The sequence below is a fragment of the Biomphalaria glabrata genome, chromosome 13 (genome assembly GCF_947242115.1).
Source record: "Biomphalaria glabrata chromosome 13, xgBioGlab47.1, whole genome shotgun sequence".
In the NCBI taxonomy this organism is placed as follows: Eukaryota; Metazoa; Mollusca; class Gastropoda; family Planorbidae; genus Biomphalaria; species Biomphalaria glabrata.
In genome coordinates, this window is record NC_074723.1 from 35,074,086 (window position 1) to 35,095,357 (window position 21,272).

Consider the following 21,272-nt stretch of genomic DNA (forward strand, 5'->3'; position numbering starts at 1 on the left):
TAAAGGAGTCCCCGACTCAAAAAAAAGTTTGAGAACCTCTGGACCAGGGAACGTGAAAAAAGGATATAGACGTCTGTGTGTAGTCACTCAGTGAACTGGGTGTGTGTGTGTGTGTGTGTTGTGTCTTTTCTGTTGGTGTGGAATGTTATTGCTCTTTTTAATTGAGAAAAATGATCAATAAAGTCTTAGTCTTAGGTCTAAGACATATTCTTAAAGGTAAGTGGCTCACAATAGGCTGTGAGATTGACCGCCACCTAAATTAAATCTAAAAACGTATGTATATAACGTATATCTATATCTCTCTATATAATACAAGCGGTAGTAGATATAAAGTTATATCCGTCAAAGATACGGAAGTTCAGTTATATCTATATATAGTCGTAACAGTATAAAAACTGTAACTAAGAAGGATCACTTTATGGTTTTATTAGTATGTATTGAAAGTATATTATATCAAGTTAATGTTGAATTGAACATTAATGAATGGATTCATTTTTCTTGTTCGAAGAAGCTTATTAAAAAAAGAAAAAAAAACAAACACATAGAGGTTTCTTTAGTCTGTCTGAATCATTTTCTCATTTCCCCTATGTGACGAGATGTTTAATTAGTTAATTTTTGGCTTGTTTATCTAAGTCTATGAGAAATGTTATTAATGTATCCCGCTCACACATACTAGATATTGAACAGGCACACCGCAACTAACAGTAAGAACAGACCAGTGAATTAAATGCATAAAATAAAATGATTTAATGGTCCTAAGTTTACAATAGATAAATGATAAAATAATATAATCGAGAGGTGAAATGAGTGTATTAATATCTAACATAATTGCTCATCATGGATTGCTACTTTAGGCGTGAATGGAAGAATGTTCCTATGTCTGACTACTTATATTCTTAGCTGCTAGCCCGTGGGTCGTCTTCTGGCGGTCGTAGGACTGGCACTCAGAAGGATGAGTCATCCGGCTCTGTCTTAGGACGTCGGCTAGTGATGCTCCCTATGCTGTAGGCACGCTGGCTCTAGGGTGAGGCCGCTGCCTGTTTAGCAGTAGAGAGGGCTGGTGCCGCAGACTAAGTTGTAGTGGGGTGGACCTCCCAGGTGTGGTTTCTATCTTTGAGTGGAGATCTTACAGAGGTAGGTACCAGTTACAGCAATATGTTTCAGACACAGTAGTCAGGTACAGCAACCAGGTATAGCAATCGGGTACAGCAATCGGGTGTGGCAACCAGGTATAGCAATCGGGTACAGCAATCGGGTGTAGCAACCAGTCTGGGGATAAGACAGACAATAAGAACCTCCTAAAGGCATTGAGCAGGGATTCCCATAGGCCTTGCAATCAATCAGATGTAGGCATTGGTATCAATCCCAATAAGGCATTTAAGACAATTATGTATAAAATCTTAAAGCACGCGTAATATAACTCAATAACCAACAAAATATAAGGAAGACAACCTCAATAAATGTATTGTCATATAATGTAGGATGATACTAGTCAATATCCATCTGTTGACTGTGATTACGTCGATAAGTAATCAGTTATAGTAAAATGGGGAATGAGCATACTATACTAAAGGATAAGATGAAAATAAAATACTAAGGATCGAGATAGAATGATAAGGGTTTGATATAATTAATCACAATTAAACTCATCCAAGGAACTATAAGTTCACAAGTGTGTGAGACATAATATGTATGAGGGATATATAATAGGAATGTGAAATAATAATCTTCCAATGTGCTCTGTAAGTTTAGAGCACTGTGATCTAAGTTCTTAGGCAGTACTTAGATTCACGAAAGGTTATTCTTTACATCAATCACTAAGATACAGGAATGGATGAAACATAACAAATCAAATACAATAACTATGGCTTCAAAGGTAGGCAACCATAGCGGCATTAATAATACTCAGAGCCGCCGCAAGGGGCGTGGCCGCCTGCGTGCGAAATTAAAAAATGCCCCCCCCCCTTTCTTTTTATTTCTAGGAAAAAAAAAAACCATATAACTGAGCTGGACACTGTACCAAAAGTACCCTTTTATTTAAATCCATTTTTGTAGACCATTCCATTTTTTTCCTTTCATATTCGTACCGTTGTATCCCTCAAGTACAACTATGAACCATGCACTATGAACAATTTTGGAATTGGATTTATGTGCGTATAAGTGTATAGATTTTTTTTGATATATATAAAAAACGAATCTTATTCTGACTACTCGCTTATAGTTGCGACGATGGTATATTTCAATAAACAGTGTACATGATCATGTTCAAAAATAGTTTCTCGATAACCTTGACTGCTCAGCAGTGTTTTATATGGTCTGGACCAGTGGTTCCCAAACTTTTTTGTCTCGTAGACCCCTTGCCATGTATTCTGGTTTTCGGTAGACCCCCTGCTTAACTTGCTCAACTTGCACATTTGTACAAATTTATTAACATTTTTAAAAACAAATTTCTAACTGTAGTGAGTTGAAGAGTGAAAAAGTAATTTAAAACTACACAACTACAGATATTATCTTTCATATACGAATTTGTCGTTTTATGAAGTAGTCTCTCCAACATTAAATATAATTTAATTAATTAATTAATTAATATGCCTTAAGTATCATTGTAAAAGGTTTCACAAAGAGCAGTTTCTCGTGTATTTCTTGATCTTTCACGTGTGGCTCAAATATTGAATCTGCGGAACTGTTTTCGTGAACAGGAGAAAGGTCGAAGGCGAGTAACTGGAGCCTAAACCAGTAAACTTCGAGCAGGAAGGGCTCATTAGCCTTGGCTTGCTACCCACCTAGCAAAAGGAAAACTGAATTCAAACCCCTGCTGCCTTGCTACTATACCCAAACATAGGAAAGGTCTCGTGGGTCAACCCTAAGGAAATATAAGGAGACGGTGACCATTAGCACCATGTATTCTTGGGCCGTCCCCTCTTTCTCTTTCTTTGGGGGTTACAGGTTAGGGCTTGACTTGTTATGTTGGATGAAGGCTTGCGAAGGGTGTGACCTATCCATCTCCAGCGTCTCTGAAGGACATCTACTTCAATGGGCTGCTGCTTTGTTCTTTGCCACAGTTCCTCATTCAAGATCTTGTCTGGCCAGCGGATTATAAGAATCTTCCTCAGGCAGGTATTGATGAATACCTGGATTTTTTTCATGGTGGTGATGGTGGTTCTCCAGGTCTCCGCGATTTGGAAGCAGATGCCAAGCAGATGGGCAAGACGTGGGGACAGTTGGAGAGATTCGCCCAGAACCGAGATGCCTGGAGGAAGCTGGATGGTGGCCTATGTGACAGAAGGGACCATATGCATAGATGAGATGAGATGGTGACCATTAGACAGTTTGTAGCACACAGCGCTGCACCTTGTCAGACCAAACTGTATTTATGTCTTTTGCAAAGATTTATATAAGAAGCTTCTAATTTTATAACTCATGCCACCTTGAATTGTATTGTTGCTTAAAAAAATTATTTTGATAATAGCAGATGTAGGTTTGTGTAAAACGGCTGGTAAATTCATTGTGTTTGAACTTTGCTGTTTTCCGTATTTTGCTATAAGTAAAGAAATCTTGTAAGACTCCCACAAACCATCATCTTCTCTTTATGATGTCGAACAGAGATTTTGTGGGTCTTTTCTGGACTTTGAGTGTTCAAAAGTTTTTCTAATGTTAATTGTTATCAGGGTGACATTGTCTCAGATGATCTTCCAGCGTAACTGGTTCATATCGTCATAAAAAAAAGTCACTTTGGCAACTGCTTGTTTGACAAGGAAGGAATGAATCTAAATTTTAAATAATTAATGCTGTACTGTCTATATTTCTTTTTTTTTTCTAAATATTAGTTACTTGTAGACAAAATTAAGCTATTTAAATACGTATTGAAATTGATTACAACAATTTTTCGTTTGAATAGCAGGATAAATATTGAAAGGATTAACTAGGGTACAAATCATATATTAGTGGATGAAATAATTACATTAATGGAATGTGAAAATTAAGTAACTCGACCTGCTTAAATGAAATCTATTACCGTAGACCCCCGTGGACATCTCATAGACCCCCACTTTATTTTTTTACTTTCGTAGACCCCCTTGGAGGTCTTCGTAGACCCCTGGGGGTCTATATAGACCACTTTGGGAATCACTGGTCTGGACAATTATATGTTAACTAAAAAGACTCGAAATACAAAAGCCATTGACAGTGGAACTTATTCACCCTTTTAACTTTAATTATAACGATTGTATTTTGGAGAAATGGGCATTGTATCCACAATGTAGTGTAGCACCAAGTGCTGCAAGCGGCCTAAGGGTAGCCGGCTCATGATTTTTCCTCAGGGTAGACTCCCGAAGCCTTTCCCGTGATTGGGCAGCAGAGGTTTGAATTCAGTTTTCCTTCTCCTAGGTGCACAGCCAGCCATGGCTAACGGTCCCCCTCCAGTTTGAAGCTAACTGGTCCAGGCGCCAGTTACTCGCCTTCGCCCCTTTCCGTTAGTGAAAACAGTTCCGCCGTAATCAATTTCTGCGCCACAACTTGAGGCCAGAAGCTGGACTAGTTGTCAGAGACAATACATGAATCAATAAAAAAAAATGTACACAATTAGTGAATCAATTAGTTTGGAGGTAAAATATATTGGCGGTCCTTCATTTTACTTCTTTTTACAGATTTTTTTTTGCGTCAAAAAAGGGGGTGGGCGGGGGCAATTAGGTCACAATAAGTGCCGTCTGCTATTGGTGCACGTTGTTCTTGGCTTGTAATGCTTAGTCTCGGATTCTGAGCTCCGCCATCCCTTGTCGTCTTGTGGGAGGTTAAAGGTTAGAATGTAGTCATTTTTTTTATATTAAAGAAACATCCGAAACATGCAAAACAGACATCACATGCCACTATGCTGCCTGGTCGTGCGTTTGCGCGCTGGACTGTCGTTCGGATTTATCGACGGTTGAGGGTTCAAACCCTGCCCGCTTCCATCCCCCGTCGTCCAACGGGAGGTTTGGACTAGACTTCAACTCTGAAGGAACATCCGAAACATGTAAAACATTTTACATACAACATTTTACTCTTATGTTGTGATATTTTGTTTGTATATCCTTATTACTTGGAATTATTACAAATTCGTGAACAACTAAATATGATAATTTAGTCTGCTATGGAGGCGCGGAAGCTGAGTGGTAACAACCTCGCTAACCTCTTCACCAACGTCACCTTAGAAACACACACAGTTCTTAAAAGATAAATTGACTTGACATGGCCTCCAGAAAAAGACTGCGGAGCATGAGGGCGGACAGGGTTTAAACCCAAGACCATCGAGACGATAGTGCAGAGAGCATACCACACAATTTATACGTAGACATAACCTGGGAAAGGGGAGAAAGGTGGTACTAGAATTCACGCTCCAAAAGAAAAAAGTGTGTTAAAAAAAAAAAGAGTTACCCTTTTCAGACTTTTGGATGTATAGGGGAGATGTGCGTACGGCCCGCTGGCCGTGCGGTAAAACGCTTGGCTTCTGAGTCAAATTTCGTTGAAGACTGGGATTTTTAATTTCGGGGCTTTTAGCAACTTTCTCCCCTGAGCCTACACAACTCTAATAAATACACGAGCTTAAATGGGGAAAGTAAAGCGGTTGGCATTTGTGTTGGACACATGACACCCTCGTTAACCGTGAGTGAAAACTATACTAGCTAATATTTATTATAAAATGTGTTTCCAATATGAGGAATTTCCAGAGCTATACTTATCAAAATAAAATTAATAAAGTCCATTCAATTGAATTACTTTTGTAATACATTGTTTTTTATCTAAATATTTTATCAGAGGTAAAATATACAATGCCTACAAATAAACCATCATTTTCTCTTACGGATATGATTTAGAGTGCTGTTATCTAGTGCTATTAGAGCATGGAATGGGTTGCCTGAGCTAGCCAGGAAAACCAGTGACTTGGCAGAATTTAAGTCATTGGTTAATATGCATGACTAAATGCATGACGCTTAGGACTTAATCATCTTCTTTTTTGAAGTAACGTCTGTATTATATAAGATAAGAAGATAAGAGAAGTGCCGGCTTAAGACATAGGCAAACTAGGCATCCGGCTAGGGACTCTGATTTGTGGGGCTCGCACAGGACTATAAAAATAAATTTCTTAGAGAAAAAAAATAGTGAAACTAGTGCCCAATCGTTGGGGTCACAATTTTTAAAAATAAATGTCGTAATTTGATTTTTTCGCAATTTTATTTTAAAATTATTATTATTTTAAAATAATTCTATATCAATTGGCGCCACATTCACTTCGCATCGGGCCTCCAATTATCTAAGGCCGGCCCTGTTCAGAGAATAGCTTTTATTATTTCATAAGTTGAGTGTGTTCTTTTTTTTCATACGTATGAAGAAGGAAGGTGTGGGAGTAATATGTTCTCCTTAAGACTCCTAACGTGCACCAATGTGTCATTGCTTGTTTTATTGTGTGTGTGTGTGCTCGCTGTGCGAGGTGTATCGTCTTATATTGACAATATTGTTCACTTATTGGTTTATCGAAAGTTAGGCATTTTTTTGGCAATGGGCCATAAAAAGAGTTAAAGCTGAAGGCTACTCCTCCGGAACCCAGCCCGAATTTGTTCTCGTTTTTTTAAGTAGTGTAGTTAGTTGTAAACTTCAATATACATGTACTTACGTATTTACTAGAAGCTACTTAGTCATAGTGTTATCTTATATAATACAGACGTTACTTCAAAAATTGGATGGTTACGTCCTACGTGTCATGCATCTAGTCATGCATGTTAACCAACAAGTAAATGTTTACTTTAATTTATTTGAATATTTACTTCTATCTACTTAATTATTCACTCCAATGTACTTAGTTATTCACTCCAATCTACTTAGTTGTTTACTTCAATCTACTTAGTTATTTACTTATGTATCTACATATTGATCTACTATTCAAACTTAAATAGTACCGTACACACGATGGCCTATTATCCGTCCAGTCGCTGGGCTTTAGTATTAAAGTAAATATACGGGAACTTAACCAACATACTGAGAAAGTACAAGTAAAATAAAAATTTGAAAATGTAAAGACCATTCCTCCTGTATAAAGCGAATAATGTTTTACTTGGCCCTATAACTAATGAAAAATAAAAATTGAAAAAAAAAGGAAAATTTTTTTTATTGGCCCTATCTCTCCCCCTCCCCCCTTTCCCCCCCCCCCCCGAAAACGAAATACTAGTTTAGGGAATACATAGAAAAATCGATCGTCTAAGTGTATACATGTATGTATGTATGTATGTATGTATGTATGTATGTATGTACGTATGTATGTATGTATGCATGTATGTATGTATGTATGTATGTATGTATGTATGTATGTATGTATGTACGTATGTATGTATGTATGCATGTATGTATGTATGTATGTATGTATGTATGTATGTATGTATGTATGTACGTATGTATGTATGTATGCATGTATGTATGTATGTATGTATGTATGTGTGTGTATGTGTGTATGTATGTGTGTATGTGTGTATGTGTGTGTGTGTGTGTGTGTATGTGTGTATGTATGTGTGTATGTGTGCATGTGCAAAGAAATAATGGGCCCCCACCCCCCGAAAAAAAAAATCCCAACTACCTCCACGGCTGAGTCATCTACTGTTACAGCACGATTAGGGATTAGTTATTTGTTTCGGAAAAATAGCGGAAGTATTTATGATTTTTAAACGTGTTTGATGGGTCGACTACCTTATCTGATTGTTCGACCTTTCGCTGGTGTTATCGGTTTATGCATTGCGTTCAGAGTTACCTCCCTTTGGGTTGTCTGTATTCGACACCGTGGAGGCGCTTAACCGTGACCTCCGTGACCCGGCTTAACACAACTTCAATTTTCTTAGTTATCAACTTGGATTTATTGAATTATCTACTTGTCTACTTAAAAGTAAAGTTCACCATTCAGACCCTGTGGTCTTTAGGGCAGATGATGTAGAGGTCATTATGTTTCTGTGGCCTACGGTTAACGAGGGTGTCATGTGGCCATCACATCGAGAGACCGCCTTTACGATTCCCCAACTAATGTCAGGTACCCATTAGAGCTGGGTGGACTCAGAGGCGCGCAAGGATCTCGAAATTAAAATCCGTCTACACCATGATTCGAACCCGGGACCCCGGTTCGGAAGCCAAGCACTTTACCGCTCAGCCACCCCCCCCCCCCACTTATCTACTCATTTATCAACAAATTTTTTTGTGTTTGTTCACAAGTTTCCAACATTCCTCCAGAGATAAATATTATGACGTCCTAGTCCTAACATGACGTCATGGGTGGGCGGGGTTCGAGGTTCAAACTCTATCGTGACGTCAGTCCAGAAAAGAGACCAAAACGACCGGACCAAATGACACCCGCCCTATTATAATATCGTCTGTTTATTCTGTTAAAGCCAAAAGTATTTATTACATTAGAATGTTTGTTGGTAAAACCGCGGTAGTCACATACACCCACACACACACACACACACAAGTTGGCGGTTGATCGTTGTGCCGGCCACGTGATACCCTTGTTAACTGTTGGACACAGAACAGATAACTTATACATCCTATCCCCCCCCCTCCCATAACACCCCAATTCTGAATAAATCATTCAAAGTTATTGGGGAAAAATTTTTAACAAATAAAGTTTAAATAATTTCCCTGCACCACCTCCACACCCCAGTTTCTCTGTTTTTCTTAAATTTTCTCCAGTTTTCAAAACTTCCACGGTACTTAAACACATTAAACACAACATATTTAACACATGACAATAAACACAACACATTTGTTTTTGTAGTAATATCGCTGTGTAGCAGCTCGGATGTCCGCCAGCTAACCAGCCACCATCGTCCTCTCCGCGCAAAGTTTGCACTGCAGGGTCTATCCATGTTTCCCTTTCAACCTGTTTCAGTCTGGACCTCCCTCCCCCCCCCCCCCCCCCCGCGTTCCTCCCCTCAAGGTCTTTTACAAACAACGCATTACCCCTCCCCCCCCCACCCCAACTCCTTCCGTTCTGCAAACCAATGAAAGATCGCGCTGACCACGCCTCCTTGGTGTCGCGCGCGGCGTTGTTGCTCGCTGGAGTGGGGAGAGATCATGATGCAACAGTAGGAACTGGTCCTCGTCTAGATCTATCCGTTAGGGTCAAATGAAGACCAAACGAAGAGGTCAAACCGAGACCAGTCGTTACAGAAGGCCTGAACACTGACCTGCAACGTCACAACCTGTGGGCAGATTAGACCTTCCTCTTCGCCTTCCTCGTTCTCATTATTATGTTGGTGCATTCAGATGACTAGACTAATATATGAGATGAACCGCGCATCTATTATAGACCAATAACTCGTTGCCACACCACAGGTCTGATCGACATGGCAACGAGCTATTGGTCTAAACTGCCCACAGACTGTGCCGTTGCAGGTCGGTGTTGAGGCCTTCTGTAATAAATGGTCTAGGTCAAAAGCGGAAACCGATATAGTACTTATTTTTAGTTTCATAATTCTTGTAAAAATATATATATATAAATATTTAATTTTTGATTTTTTAGATATAAGCTATTTAATGCGCATTTTAATGCAATAAAGGAGTATAAAATATCACAATCTATAAGGCATTTGAGATCAGTATCTCCATGGCAACCAAGGTCGATGACGTAGTAAATGGGAAACTGTCAAATTAATGTATGGCTTAGCGTCTTACCTCATTTCCTAAGGAGGGTAGCCGATTTCTGCAAAAAGAAAGCGACTTTAGCAGACCAGTAGATGCTGGGCAATTAGGTCAAATTACGCAATTTATGGCTTTGCATGTTACTGCTTGTCGGCTTATTCTAAATGCAGTCAAGTAAACAGCGTTCCACAGATTTAGCAGTACCGCGCGCCTCAGTTCAAGGTTTCGTTTTGGCCAAGTAGTTCGGCCTTGCTTTGTAACGATTATTTCGAGGAAAGTGACTTTGAAAAAAAAAAAAAGTACTCTGCCTTCTTTCTTCAAATCTCTAACTAGAACTGAAGAAGCAATAAAAAATTTGAGAGAAAGACTACTCACAGGGACTCACTTAAGTTTCGCTCCCCCCCCCCCCCCGACGAAAAAAAATATCTTTCGCACCCCCCCCCATTAGCTACCTTGGAGAAAGCTGTACGCTCCTTCTTTGAGGTACGGGAGAGGGGGGGGGGACTATGAATGTGGTGGTAATAAAAAGCAACTTAAAACACAATTCTTCAGTTTTTCTTCGCATTTATATTTACAATGTTTACAATCAAATTTACGTCAAAAATGGTCATTAAAGTTAGTCCGTTCAAAAAGCGTTTTGAAGATAATTTGTAGGTTCTTTGTGGAGTATTGTTAATGAACAACAGTCCCCCCCCCCCCTCTATCTAGCAAGGGGATCTTGGGGAGCAGCGAAAGCGCCAACAACGGATTCAGCGGCGGATCCCCTGCTCCAAACGTAGTCAACATGATAATAAGAACATCCCAGGCACATATAACGCAACTACGGATGGAATGGGCGTGATAGTAGTATGATCAAGCTGGCGTTAAAGAAATATGTCTTTAATGTTAAGTTTTGATTTTGTCACTCAAAAGTCGTCAGCGTAAACAATCAAAATGAAGACCAAGAACTGGATTCTCAGACCATAGACTAAATAGATAGTTTAAATATCTTGGGAGTGTTGTCAATGTATCAGGTGGAACAGAAATAAGACATTAAACGCCGTATTATTCTAGTGCGTCAGACATTTACACAGCTAAAACCAACCTGGGAATCTCCCTACATCTCTAACAAGACTAAACTAAGAATCTTTAACTCTAATGTGAAACAGAACAAAAAAAGTACAGACCTTCATCAACAGATGTCTGAGAAAAAGCTTAAAATACACTGGTATGATGAAAAAAAAACCCACTAAACTGTGGGAGATGGGCGGACAGAGAAATATAGAGGTGTAGATCTTAGAGAGGAAGTGGAGATGGATTGGTCACACCCTTAGAAAAGATACCAACAACAGAGCTAGACAGGCCTTAGAGTGGAACCCCCCAGGGAACAAGACGCAGAGGAAGACCAAAAAGAACATGGCGACGCAGTGTACTAGATGAATCCTAGAGGACAGGACAGAGCTGTGAAGCCATGGAGAGTGGCGTGTTATTACTGAGGTCCTATGTTTCACGAGGAACTCAAATGAAAGTGCAGACATTTTTTAAATACCTTCTTTGACAAGTTTGTTTAAGACACTGTTGCAACGACCGCACGGAAAAACCTTACACTTTTTAAAGAGGTGCTTAGGTAGGCGCGTTGGCTGAGCGGTAAAGCGCTTAGCTTCCGAACCGTAAGACTTGGGATTTTTAATTTCGCCATCTTTGGGCGCCTCTGAGTTCACCCAGTTCAAATGTTTACCTGACATTAGTTGGGGTAATGTCAAATCAGTTGTTTGCTGTACTGGCCACATGACACCCTCCTCCACCATTTCGTACTTAGCCGGTATAATTTAGTAGGCTTACCAGGTGACAGAGCAAATCTCAGTTAAATGATTTACATTCATTACATACAAGAATGGACCTCGTTCACAAAATGAACGGTCACGTGATCATATTGATAAAACAACGGTGAAAAAAAACTGTCACGTGATAACCATTTTTGATTAAAATTAGAACGTAATCGGTATAGAAGAGAGAGGGAAACACGTGACTCAATGTTGTTTGTTAACGATTGGTGAATGAGGTCTCTTGCTCCGATTTGAGTACAGGTTATCCTTACAGTGTCAAATGTAAAGTAGACTATATTAACAGTTGAGTTTAACACACAAATAAACTTAGAGGAAGTGTTTAGTCTTTTCTATTTATAGTAGGTTTGGATAAATTGCAATGAATTGATTGTAAAGTGAGGTTGCGTTTGTGTCTGTAAATATTGTCTTTCCCGATTAACGCTATTGTATCGGCTCAAACCAGTTGTACCGTGACGTCAACTCTCGCAGACGCAAGAATGTCACTCCTGCCTTTGTAATAGTATCGGTTTTTTGTTGTACAGGAGGGCGAGGGATGTTTTGTTTAGTTCTGCATCACTTGTTTTTGTGTGTGACAAGATGAATAACAAGATGAATAATAAGGGTAGTTAATTGTATTCTCAAGAAGAGTTCATTCCCTTTGATACACTATCATAGACATAAATTAATATAGACTGGAAAAAGGAAGTAACTTCATGTAACTTGAGAACATGTATATCTATTGTATTCGGATTTCCGAAATATGAAAAGTTGCATGATCTTCATTCTTAGAGATTAAACAAAACTACACTGCCTCCATAGACATAAATAAATATAGACTGGAAGTAGGAAGTTATTTTTATTTGGGGGGAGTCAATATGTTTTATGTACTATATCTATGTGAAAAAAAAATGGCGGCGATTGAGCTATAAATTCTAGGACTAACATTTTAGCCAATATATACCTTTGATCTTTAGTTTTGAAAAGTGCAAAACTGCCATATTCCCAATATTTTGTCTTTGTTTTATAATCATAGACATAGGAAAATATATATAGGTTTGTGATGTGGATCTACAAACTTATCTTTTCCCAAATATTTCCGATAATAATTTGTTCTTTATCGTCCAGTCTATATATATATGTCTATGACTGCCTCCTTATTTACAATATATATAGGTGTGTATAGATATGAATACTTAACTTTTATACTGCTCATAAATGCTGAATAATAAAGTACACAAAATTGCAATTCACAAATTTTCGTTTCATAAAACTCTTTAATTGGCCAGTCTATATTTATGTATGTCTATGTACACTATTTAAGGCTCGACTGTATTCAATTGCCACTTTCTCTTGGGTCTCTGAGCTGACTAGTGTACATTATATTAAATTGAACGTAGGCTATGTAATCTATGTAATTCTTATGTTGTGCTCTGACTGTGTTACTCGAGAGGAGTGTGCCACTTTTATGGGAATTGGTTTCTCGATAACGAGGTATGTAAACTTTATTTGTTTTTAATGCTTTCTGCAAAAGGATAAGAAACGGACGAAACTGATTACCCAATCCATCGAAAGAGCAAACGAAGGTAGTGAATGCTATGGAGTTCCTGTAATAAAAAAACAAAACAGAAAAAATAAAAGACTTTCAATAGAACTGCAACTCAAACGGGTTGCGACAAAAGTGCTAGACAGACTTCATATGGAGATGAAGAGCAGATTCAAGGCTGGAAAACCATGTGGACACCTTTGGGTTTCTTCTTGAACCAAGACACCTTTTGGAGTCTATGGATGATGACACGCCGATGACAAACTGTGTTACCTTTTCCTGTTTGAGACAGGCAAGTTGCTTGTCCAATGATGTCATTGATGCACGAGCACTTTACATCAACAAACCAGTGCAACAATCACCATTTGACTGACATATTGAGGAAACTGGCTTCATATGGTAATGATGTGAGTTCAAACCTTACAACCTCTATCAGAATACTACTAACTCAGGCCACTTCCATTGCGTCATGTGAGAGATCATCTAAAAGCTCAAACTATCTCTGGAGCACAATGACGCAAGAAAGGCTTAGCATGGCTTTAATGTCAGTGGAGTCACAAATACTAGACACTATTGATGTAGATGATGTTATAGATGTCTTTGTTGCACAGAAAGCACGACGTGAAGCGATATGAATTGAGATTTGTCACTTGTGCATTGTTTCGCCAATAAACAGCGGTATCATTCATTAAAAGAGTTTTAATGATTTTTTTGTGTTAATTTCACTGATTTTACTGTACCAATTTGAATGTAGGATTATATATTTATTAAGCACATTATTAAATGTCATGATGTCGAATGTCAAAATGCAAAGGCCCCCAAAGAGGTCAATCCTCCCGGGCACCCAAATCCCTATTTACGCCCCTGCTTATGACCAAATCATAGTGCATGTACTAGGTCACATTGTAGGAAAGTAATTTTTCTACACTTGTAATTTAAAAGTTAAAAGGAAAGTACTTTCCCCACCCCCTCAGAGATATTGTGGTTTTTAGGACGGATAATGCAATATTAATTAACTCATTAACTGCCATGATCACCAATCAGAGATCTAGCACTCTTACCCTCTAAAGTCTGTCAATGAAGAATAGAAATATCACATTCCCATGATCCCCCAGCATGTTTTTGTGTGTGTGTGTGTTTTTTGCCGTCCGCGTAAAGAAACACAAACTGCTTGCTCGCATGAGGTCATATCTTATCTTATCTTATCTTACTTTTCACCAAAAAAAATAGCACTCACAAGAAATTTTGAAGAAGTAATATTACATTTAAAAAAAAATCTTTTTCAGAGACCATGAATATTTTGAGGGTTGTTTCAATTTTTTGTCTACTGGTATCTACTTTTCAACACGCACTTCCTGGCTTGAATTGTACAGATGAATACTTTATGAATTTTTTAACCAATTCGTGCCAACCCTGCACTCCTGCCCCTGAAGACAACAACGCTATAGCTGAATACGCCTGTAACTCTACCCATAATGCCAAGTACAGGTGCAAGGATGAATTCTTTAACTTAGATGGTTCTGGAAATTTGGTTTGCCAGAAATGTAGAGAGTGCAAAGATACCGGGTTGTTTGTGGTCAAGAATTGCTCTGCCGAACAAGACACTGAGTGTTGTGGTCATGAAACAGGCGCTGATGAGCTGTGTATTTCAACAACACCAAGAAACGGAATAAATACAACCCCCCTAAACATGACATCTACGCCAGACGCCAACGGAGTCACAGACAACCCAACTTCTACGTCACATGCTACAATAATAACGACCAACCAAGCCCCAACTAGAGGTAAGAATTTGCATTTAAACTATACTGTACTGTTGTGTCCGGTTCTGAGTCGAAAGATTAGACGTCGATTTTGCCGTGATAGCTTTTAATAGGCATCATCTATCTTGTAATTTTGGATGAGAGCTTGTATTTTTAGTCTTGATCTATTACAAATTATTTAATTACGGGACTATTCAAACTAATAGATACTTCTTCATCTTCTTCTTCGTTCTCATTGTTATGTTGGAGCGTTCGGATGACTAGACCAATACATGAGATGAACTGCGCAGTGGTTTCCAAATCAGGGAGCTCTCCATATAGTTTTCTTTCTATTGAGGGTGTTTTGGGGCCAGTGTCTTATACGGGCCGCTTGGTAGGTAAAGAGAGCAGTTTTGGAGGACGTGGTCGGCATTCTCTAGTGATACTCCACATGGGCAGATTTCACTGGCTCCAATTTTGAGCTCCCGGTACATGTGTTGATACAAGTACGCTTAATATAAGCTTTGCTTTTTAAAAAGTATTTTTTTAAATGTTGTTCTTGTTTACAAACAAAGTCTCTATGTTAGTGCCTTAAAACCTGTTTATTATACGTCGTATGCAACTATTTCGTTTCTTAGTTAATGTATTTCAAACTTTTAGTACTATACCCTTATACCAAAAATTGTGTAATGATAATTTCTTTATATATTTTATGGTTTATACCCTTTTTATTTTTGAAAATTATATTTATATTGTTTCTTTTCCATTAGAATCAACAGACATTGGGTTAATGTGTAACAGAAACGAGCATGTGGACATGGAAACAAACAGCTGCAAACCGTGTGACCTTTGCTCCTATGTTGACCATGACCTTCATTCCCTGCAGAAGTGTGACCCGTGCACAGAAGGAGAAAACCACTCACGCCTAGCCAGTTGTCCCAAACAATGTTTTTCCAAAGAGGATTCTGTTGGATGGATTGCTTTGTCCTGTCTGTTAGGAGTAATTTTTCTGTCTTTAACGATAGCGCTTGTCGTTTCTGATCTCTTAAAATGTTGCAGACGTTACATTCCCAAAAGAGGTGAAGGACGAAGTCTGATAGAGTATGAATGATAAGTCGGTACATGTCTGGAATGTAATTGTCTCCCCCCTTTCCCCACTTAATATTGTCCTGGCTAGAATCTCGTGGGTTGTGTAAATCTAACAATTCTTCTTTTATTATTCTAAACTAGCCAAGGGAAATTACAGTCATCAAATGATATACTTAATCCCAGAGGCGTATCTAGGGGGTGGGGGGGTGAGAATGTAAGGGAAAATTTGAAAATCCCCCGGGCACCCACTTGAGGGGGGTCGCGAAATAAGTGTATTTTTACATTTAATATTAAATATTACACACAAAGAAGGGGCCCCCAGAGAGGTCAAGCCCCCGGGCCCCCCCAAATTGAATGCGAATTCCTAGCTACGCCACTGCTTAATCAAGAATGGTGAGGAATTCAGCTGATGCTTGTTTACAGATGGGATGCTCGTCTTGTCTCACTATCTATCGTTTACTAATAAATCTCTATCAGTATCACTATCCTTCTTTCTATAAGCCCTAGCCATCTTGTTCTCCATCATGTACCCCAATTCTGCAACGTCATTTGTCTGACTACGTCACTTCTTTTCGCCGCCTCTAAAAATAGTGTGCACTATATTTATTTACAAACCTAATATAATCTCTAAACCAAACTAGGTCACTACAATAATCTTAACCTAGTCTCTAAATATGTTTACATCATAGACTTATATATTATATCTAGACTGGAAACCGGAAATAAATTCTTATCCACTACTGATCGATTCAAAGGCGTATCTATATATAGATTTTTATGTACGTAAACTCTTTTTCAGGCTTTAGGGGGGAGTTGCCCCAATCAATCTTTTCTGTCTTAGAAAAGTAATGATCTTTAGTTTTCAAAGTTAAGAAATAATGCAAAATCATTTCTCGGATATTCACGCGAATGTACGAAACAAAGCCATTTCCTGTTTGTTTTCATTGAGATAATGTTTCAAAAATCCTAGATGGAAATAATTCATGTTGATTTAAATCATCTTATGTACATTTAAATAGATTGATTACCTAGATCTTTCTAGATTATGTATCTAAAAATTGCAAAATAAGAATTATGAGATGATAGTACTCTTAGTTTTGATATTCATTTACTAGATCTAGATCTAAAAATTAGATTTTATGTTACATAGGTTAGGGTTGAAAAAAATAGCCTTTACTTCTTTTAACTACTTTACAAAACAACGCCTTGATCCAACTTTCTAAAAAAAATTTCACGACATTTTTTGTAGTGTTAAAAGTCTCCATGTCCAGTCTAGATAAAGTATATATAAGTCTATGCCCTAGCCATCTTGTTCTCCATCATGTACCCCAATTCTGCAACGTCATTCGTCTGTCTGACTACGTCACCACTTTTTGCCGTCTCTAAAAAAAAAATGCGCACTATATTTATTTACAAACCTAACATAATCTCTAAACTAAACTAGGTCACTACAATAGTCTTAACCTAGTCTCTAAATATGTTTACAGAGTTGTTACAAACAATGGAGAATATTTAAACCAAAATAGAAAATCAAAATCTTTTATTTTATAATATGCGTCTATAAGGTACGATTCCTTAATATGAATGTGAATTTATAATTAGATTTTTTTTATTAAGTGTATCTGTATCCGGTATGCAGAATATGGAATTGTTGTTAATTTATGCATTTTAATAACATATAATGATTTTGAAACTGTTTTTAGCACTATAAAATCTAATTGCCAAGTTTTTCTTCTTGAAACAAAATATTATTTTACAAGTATTTTTGAATAAAGCAATTTTTTTTTACAATACCTATATTCAAGTCATTGCTTCATGGAACATAGAAGCTGATCTCGAAAACGGCTCTAACGATTTTTCTAAAAAAAAATAACAGTTGATGTATAATTGCTAAGAAATGAATTACTAGCTCGTTGGCCATACGGTAAAAAAAAACTCTAGTTTGTCCGTTATAAGTTTTCAAAGTGAAAAATAAATAAATGTAAATTAGGCTAGAGACTATATCTAGGTCTAGAGTCAACATGGTGTAGTCAGCCGTATTACTGTATAACAGAAAATTTAAGCATACCTTCCTCTCTGACCGAATTAGAAAATGCGTAAGTTCTTGCAGACGACGGTACCCTAACCCGAATTGTAACAAAAATTTAAAAAAAATTTTTTATTATATTTTTATATTTATAAGGCTCTAATGCTCTTTTTCCTCTTTAAAACTAATTTGAAAACTGTGTCCATTCTGTTATATGTTTATTATTATCATCATCATCATTATCACCAACACCATCATCGTCATAATCGTCATCATCATCATCGTCATTATCATTATCATCATCACCACCAACAATATCATTATCATCATTACCACCATCAACATCATCATTACCATCATCATCATCATCATCATCATCACCATCATCATCGTCACTACTATCATCATCATCATGACCATTATCAACATCATCATTATCACAATCCTCATCTCAATCACCATCATTACTATCATATATCATCATCATGATCATTATCAACATCATCATTATCACAATTCTCGTCACAATCACCATCATTATCATCATCATTATCAACCAATATCATTATCATCATTAACATCATCATCACCATCATCATCATCACCGCTACCATCATCATTACCATCAACATTATCATCCTCATCATTATTTCATTCACCATCATCATCATCATCACCACCACCATCATCATCGTCATTATCATCTTCATCACCACTCTCATCATTATTATTACCATCATCAACATCATCATCATCACCACTCTCTTCTAGTGTTAGATCTAAATGTCCATAGAATGAACACACACACAAAAAAAAAAAAAGCTCTTAAGCATACCTTCCTCGCTGACCGAAGTAGAAAATGCGTAAGTTCTTGCAGACGACGGTATCGAAATCGATACCCGAATTGTGACAAAAATTTAAAAAAAAATATTTTATTATATTTTTATATTTAAAGTTTAATAATGGAGGCATTATCTTTTTGTGATATATATATATATATATATATATATATATATATATATATATATATATATATATATATATATATATATATAATATATATATATATATATATAATATTTAAAAAATGTTTTTTTTTGTTTCTATGTACACATAAAAATGAGAATGCTGTAGAATGATGTAATAAATTTGTAATTCGAAACTAAAGAATTTTATTCACATTTTAAATCTGTATGTTACGTAACTATTTCCTAGCTCCATTTCCCAATTCTTGTACCATTGGTTAAGGCTCTGAATGCTCTTTTTCCTATATAAAATTAATTTAAAAACTGTGTTCACTCTGTTATATGTTTATTATCTTTTTATTTATGTATCTTTGCCCTCTTCACTATTCTGTTCATATTTTCCCCGCAGTTTTTTTTTGTTGTTGATTTTTGCACCTGATGTATTAGTAAGTGTGTGTGTGTGTTTTGAGTGGCTAATAGTGCAGTGCGTGTGTGCCTGTGTATCAGATGATTAGCTGACAATTCTTCATGAATGAGTGAACAGCAAAGACTGTGTGTAAGTCAGGACTGTGTGTAAGTCAGGACTGTATGCAAGTCAGGACTGTGTGCACGCGGGCACGTTGCCCTGCCTCATCGTGGCGCCCGCGTGGAAACGGCCATTTGAGGAATTGGCTAGGCTAAATGGGTAGCAACACAGGACTCCCGTGGGGATGCCCACGGGTAGACGAGAGTCCACCCATTGCACGGGCGGGGTTGTAATAAAGTCCCCACAAACACGTCACCAATCCATGCGCTGTTCCTCAAAGGGACCGTTACATAAATGGCGGATCCCGCACAGTTAGCTTGGTACATTGAAGGAAAATGGCAGAAGTCCCCGGTGCATTCTCGGCCTTCGGCCGTGTCTCTAGTCCACGTGTCGGGGGCCGAATGCATCGGTCAACAGCAATGCCTTACATAGGCATTGTCTAGGGTCTCTCCCAAACAGAACTGTGTGTTCACACAGGTTTTTTTTTTTTTACTGTTTGGCGTCCAAACAGGTTTTTTTTCAAACTTAGAGCTCGAAGAGCCTTCGGCTCAGCTCTTAGACATCAACAAGGACTGTGTGCAAGTCAGGACTGTGTGCAAGTCAGGACTGTGTGTAAAAGTGGGTCAGATTCACACCAAGGTGCTGGAGTGAAGAGACAAATAGAAGACTAATAAAGCGATGTGTTCATTGAGACTCTTGTGGTTTTTGTGTGTCTATTCGCACCTGGCGTATCTAACGGGTTGTTCTGGTTTTACTTTTTAATAGCTTTTTTTCAGTTAAAATGGGAGGCGCGGTGGAAGGGTCCCGAATTCGAATCCAGGTGCCGATTGGGATTTTTATTTTTTTGGGGATCTTTAGGGCGCCTCTGAGTCCACCCAACTGTAATGGGTACCTGACATAGTCGGGGAAAAGAAAAGGAGGTTGGTGGTTGTGCTGGCCACATGAAACCTTCTTTAACTCTGGAAACCAACCACAGAAACCAACGACCTTTACATCATCCACCCCTATAGATGATAGGGCCTGAAAGGAACAACTTAGTTAAAATAAAGAGCTTAAAGCATGATGCACATTTCTTGTAGCACACACTAACACATATTTGACTTAACAACCCGTGCAAGGATGGGGGTAGTGACTAGTCGAATGGAGAGAAATTCCTTTTTTTTTTGTTGAGCTATTTATATAGTTTACCATTTCCCCTAAACAGGCTTTCTTGCTTTTGTTCCATTTACTGTCCCTTAGCCCAAGGAAGCAAAGCTTCATTCATATTTTCCTCAGTAATTACCTGTAATCAACACGCTCTATTTTTAGCAACTGCCCCATCCCCTGCTGATGTAAGTGCACTACTGTTCTTTAGACAGTTCATAATAAGCAAGATAGTACGTAGTACGTACTCTAAATCAAGGGACAAAACCATAAAGCATTAGTCATGGCTGTTTAATTTCTTTAATTGTGTAAATTCATTTTTGTGAAAGCTGTTCCAAAATGTTTGTTTTTTCAATGTATTAATAAGTTTTAAAATCGCATTATGGAACTACAATATTAACAGATAAATAAAATACTTTGAGATGATTTTTTTTTATTTGATTGCAAGTCGTAGTACTGTATTATCGCGCATATACCACACAGATATTGCATAATAAGTAACAATAAAATCGTACAACTCGCACCCTTATATAACCCCCCAGCGCACCATTATATACCCCGCATGTGCAAAGTGTGACTTGCTGTAATATACCGGTACCTAAAGTTTTTATGCTATGTTTACGAGTAAAATTATTTTGCAAACCCCGCTCCTTCATATACCCTGCATAGCTGCCATTTGTTTGAAAAAAACAAACTTGTAAAACTCTTGCGCGATAATACGGTAATCCTTTCCTATGTATTAAATTGTCTTATTCAACACACACAAGACCACTTTTGCT

General features: G+C 37.8%; 1 protein-coding gene across 1 annotated transcript; it reads left to right on the forward strand.

The window, feature by feature from the left end:
• The first annotated feature begins 95 nt into the window (after positions 1-95).
• LOC129922259 (uncharacterized) lies at positions 96-18,593 on the forward strand. Its single transcript, XM_056007404.1, has 3 exons — positions 96-216; positions 14,289-14,786; positions 15,515-18,593. Exons 1-3 carry the CDS (start codon positions 171-173, stop codon positions 15,853-15,855), a joined length of 885 nt encoding a protein of 294 aa, XP_055863379.1. The 5' UTR covers positions 96-170; the 3' UTR covers positions 15,856-18,593.
• Positions 18,594-21,272: the final 2,679 nt, after the last annotated feature.

Coding starts and splice junctions, on each gene's coding strand:
- LOC129922259 (XM_056007404.1), top strand. CDS start 171: ATGATCAATAAAGTCTTAGTCTTAGGTCTAAGACATATTCTTAAAG. Junction 217..14,288: donor TCTAAGACATATTCTTAAAG/GTAAGTGGCTCA, acceptor AATCTTTTTCAG/AGACCATGAATATTTTGAGG. Junction 14,787..15,514: donor CAACCAAGCCCCAACTAGAG/GTAAGAATTTGC, acceptor CTTTTCCATTAG/AATCAACAGACATTGGGTTA.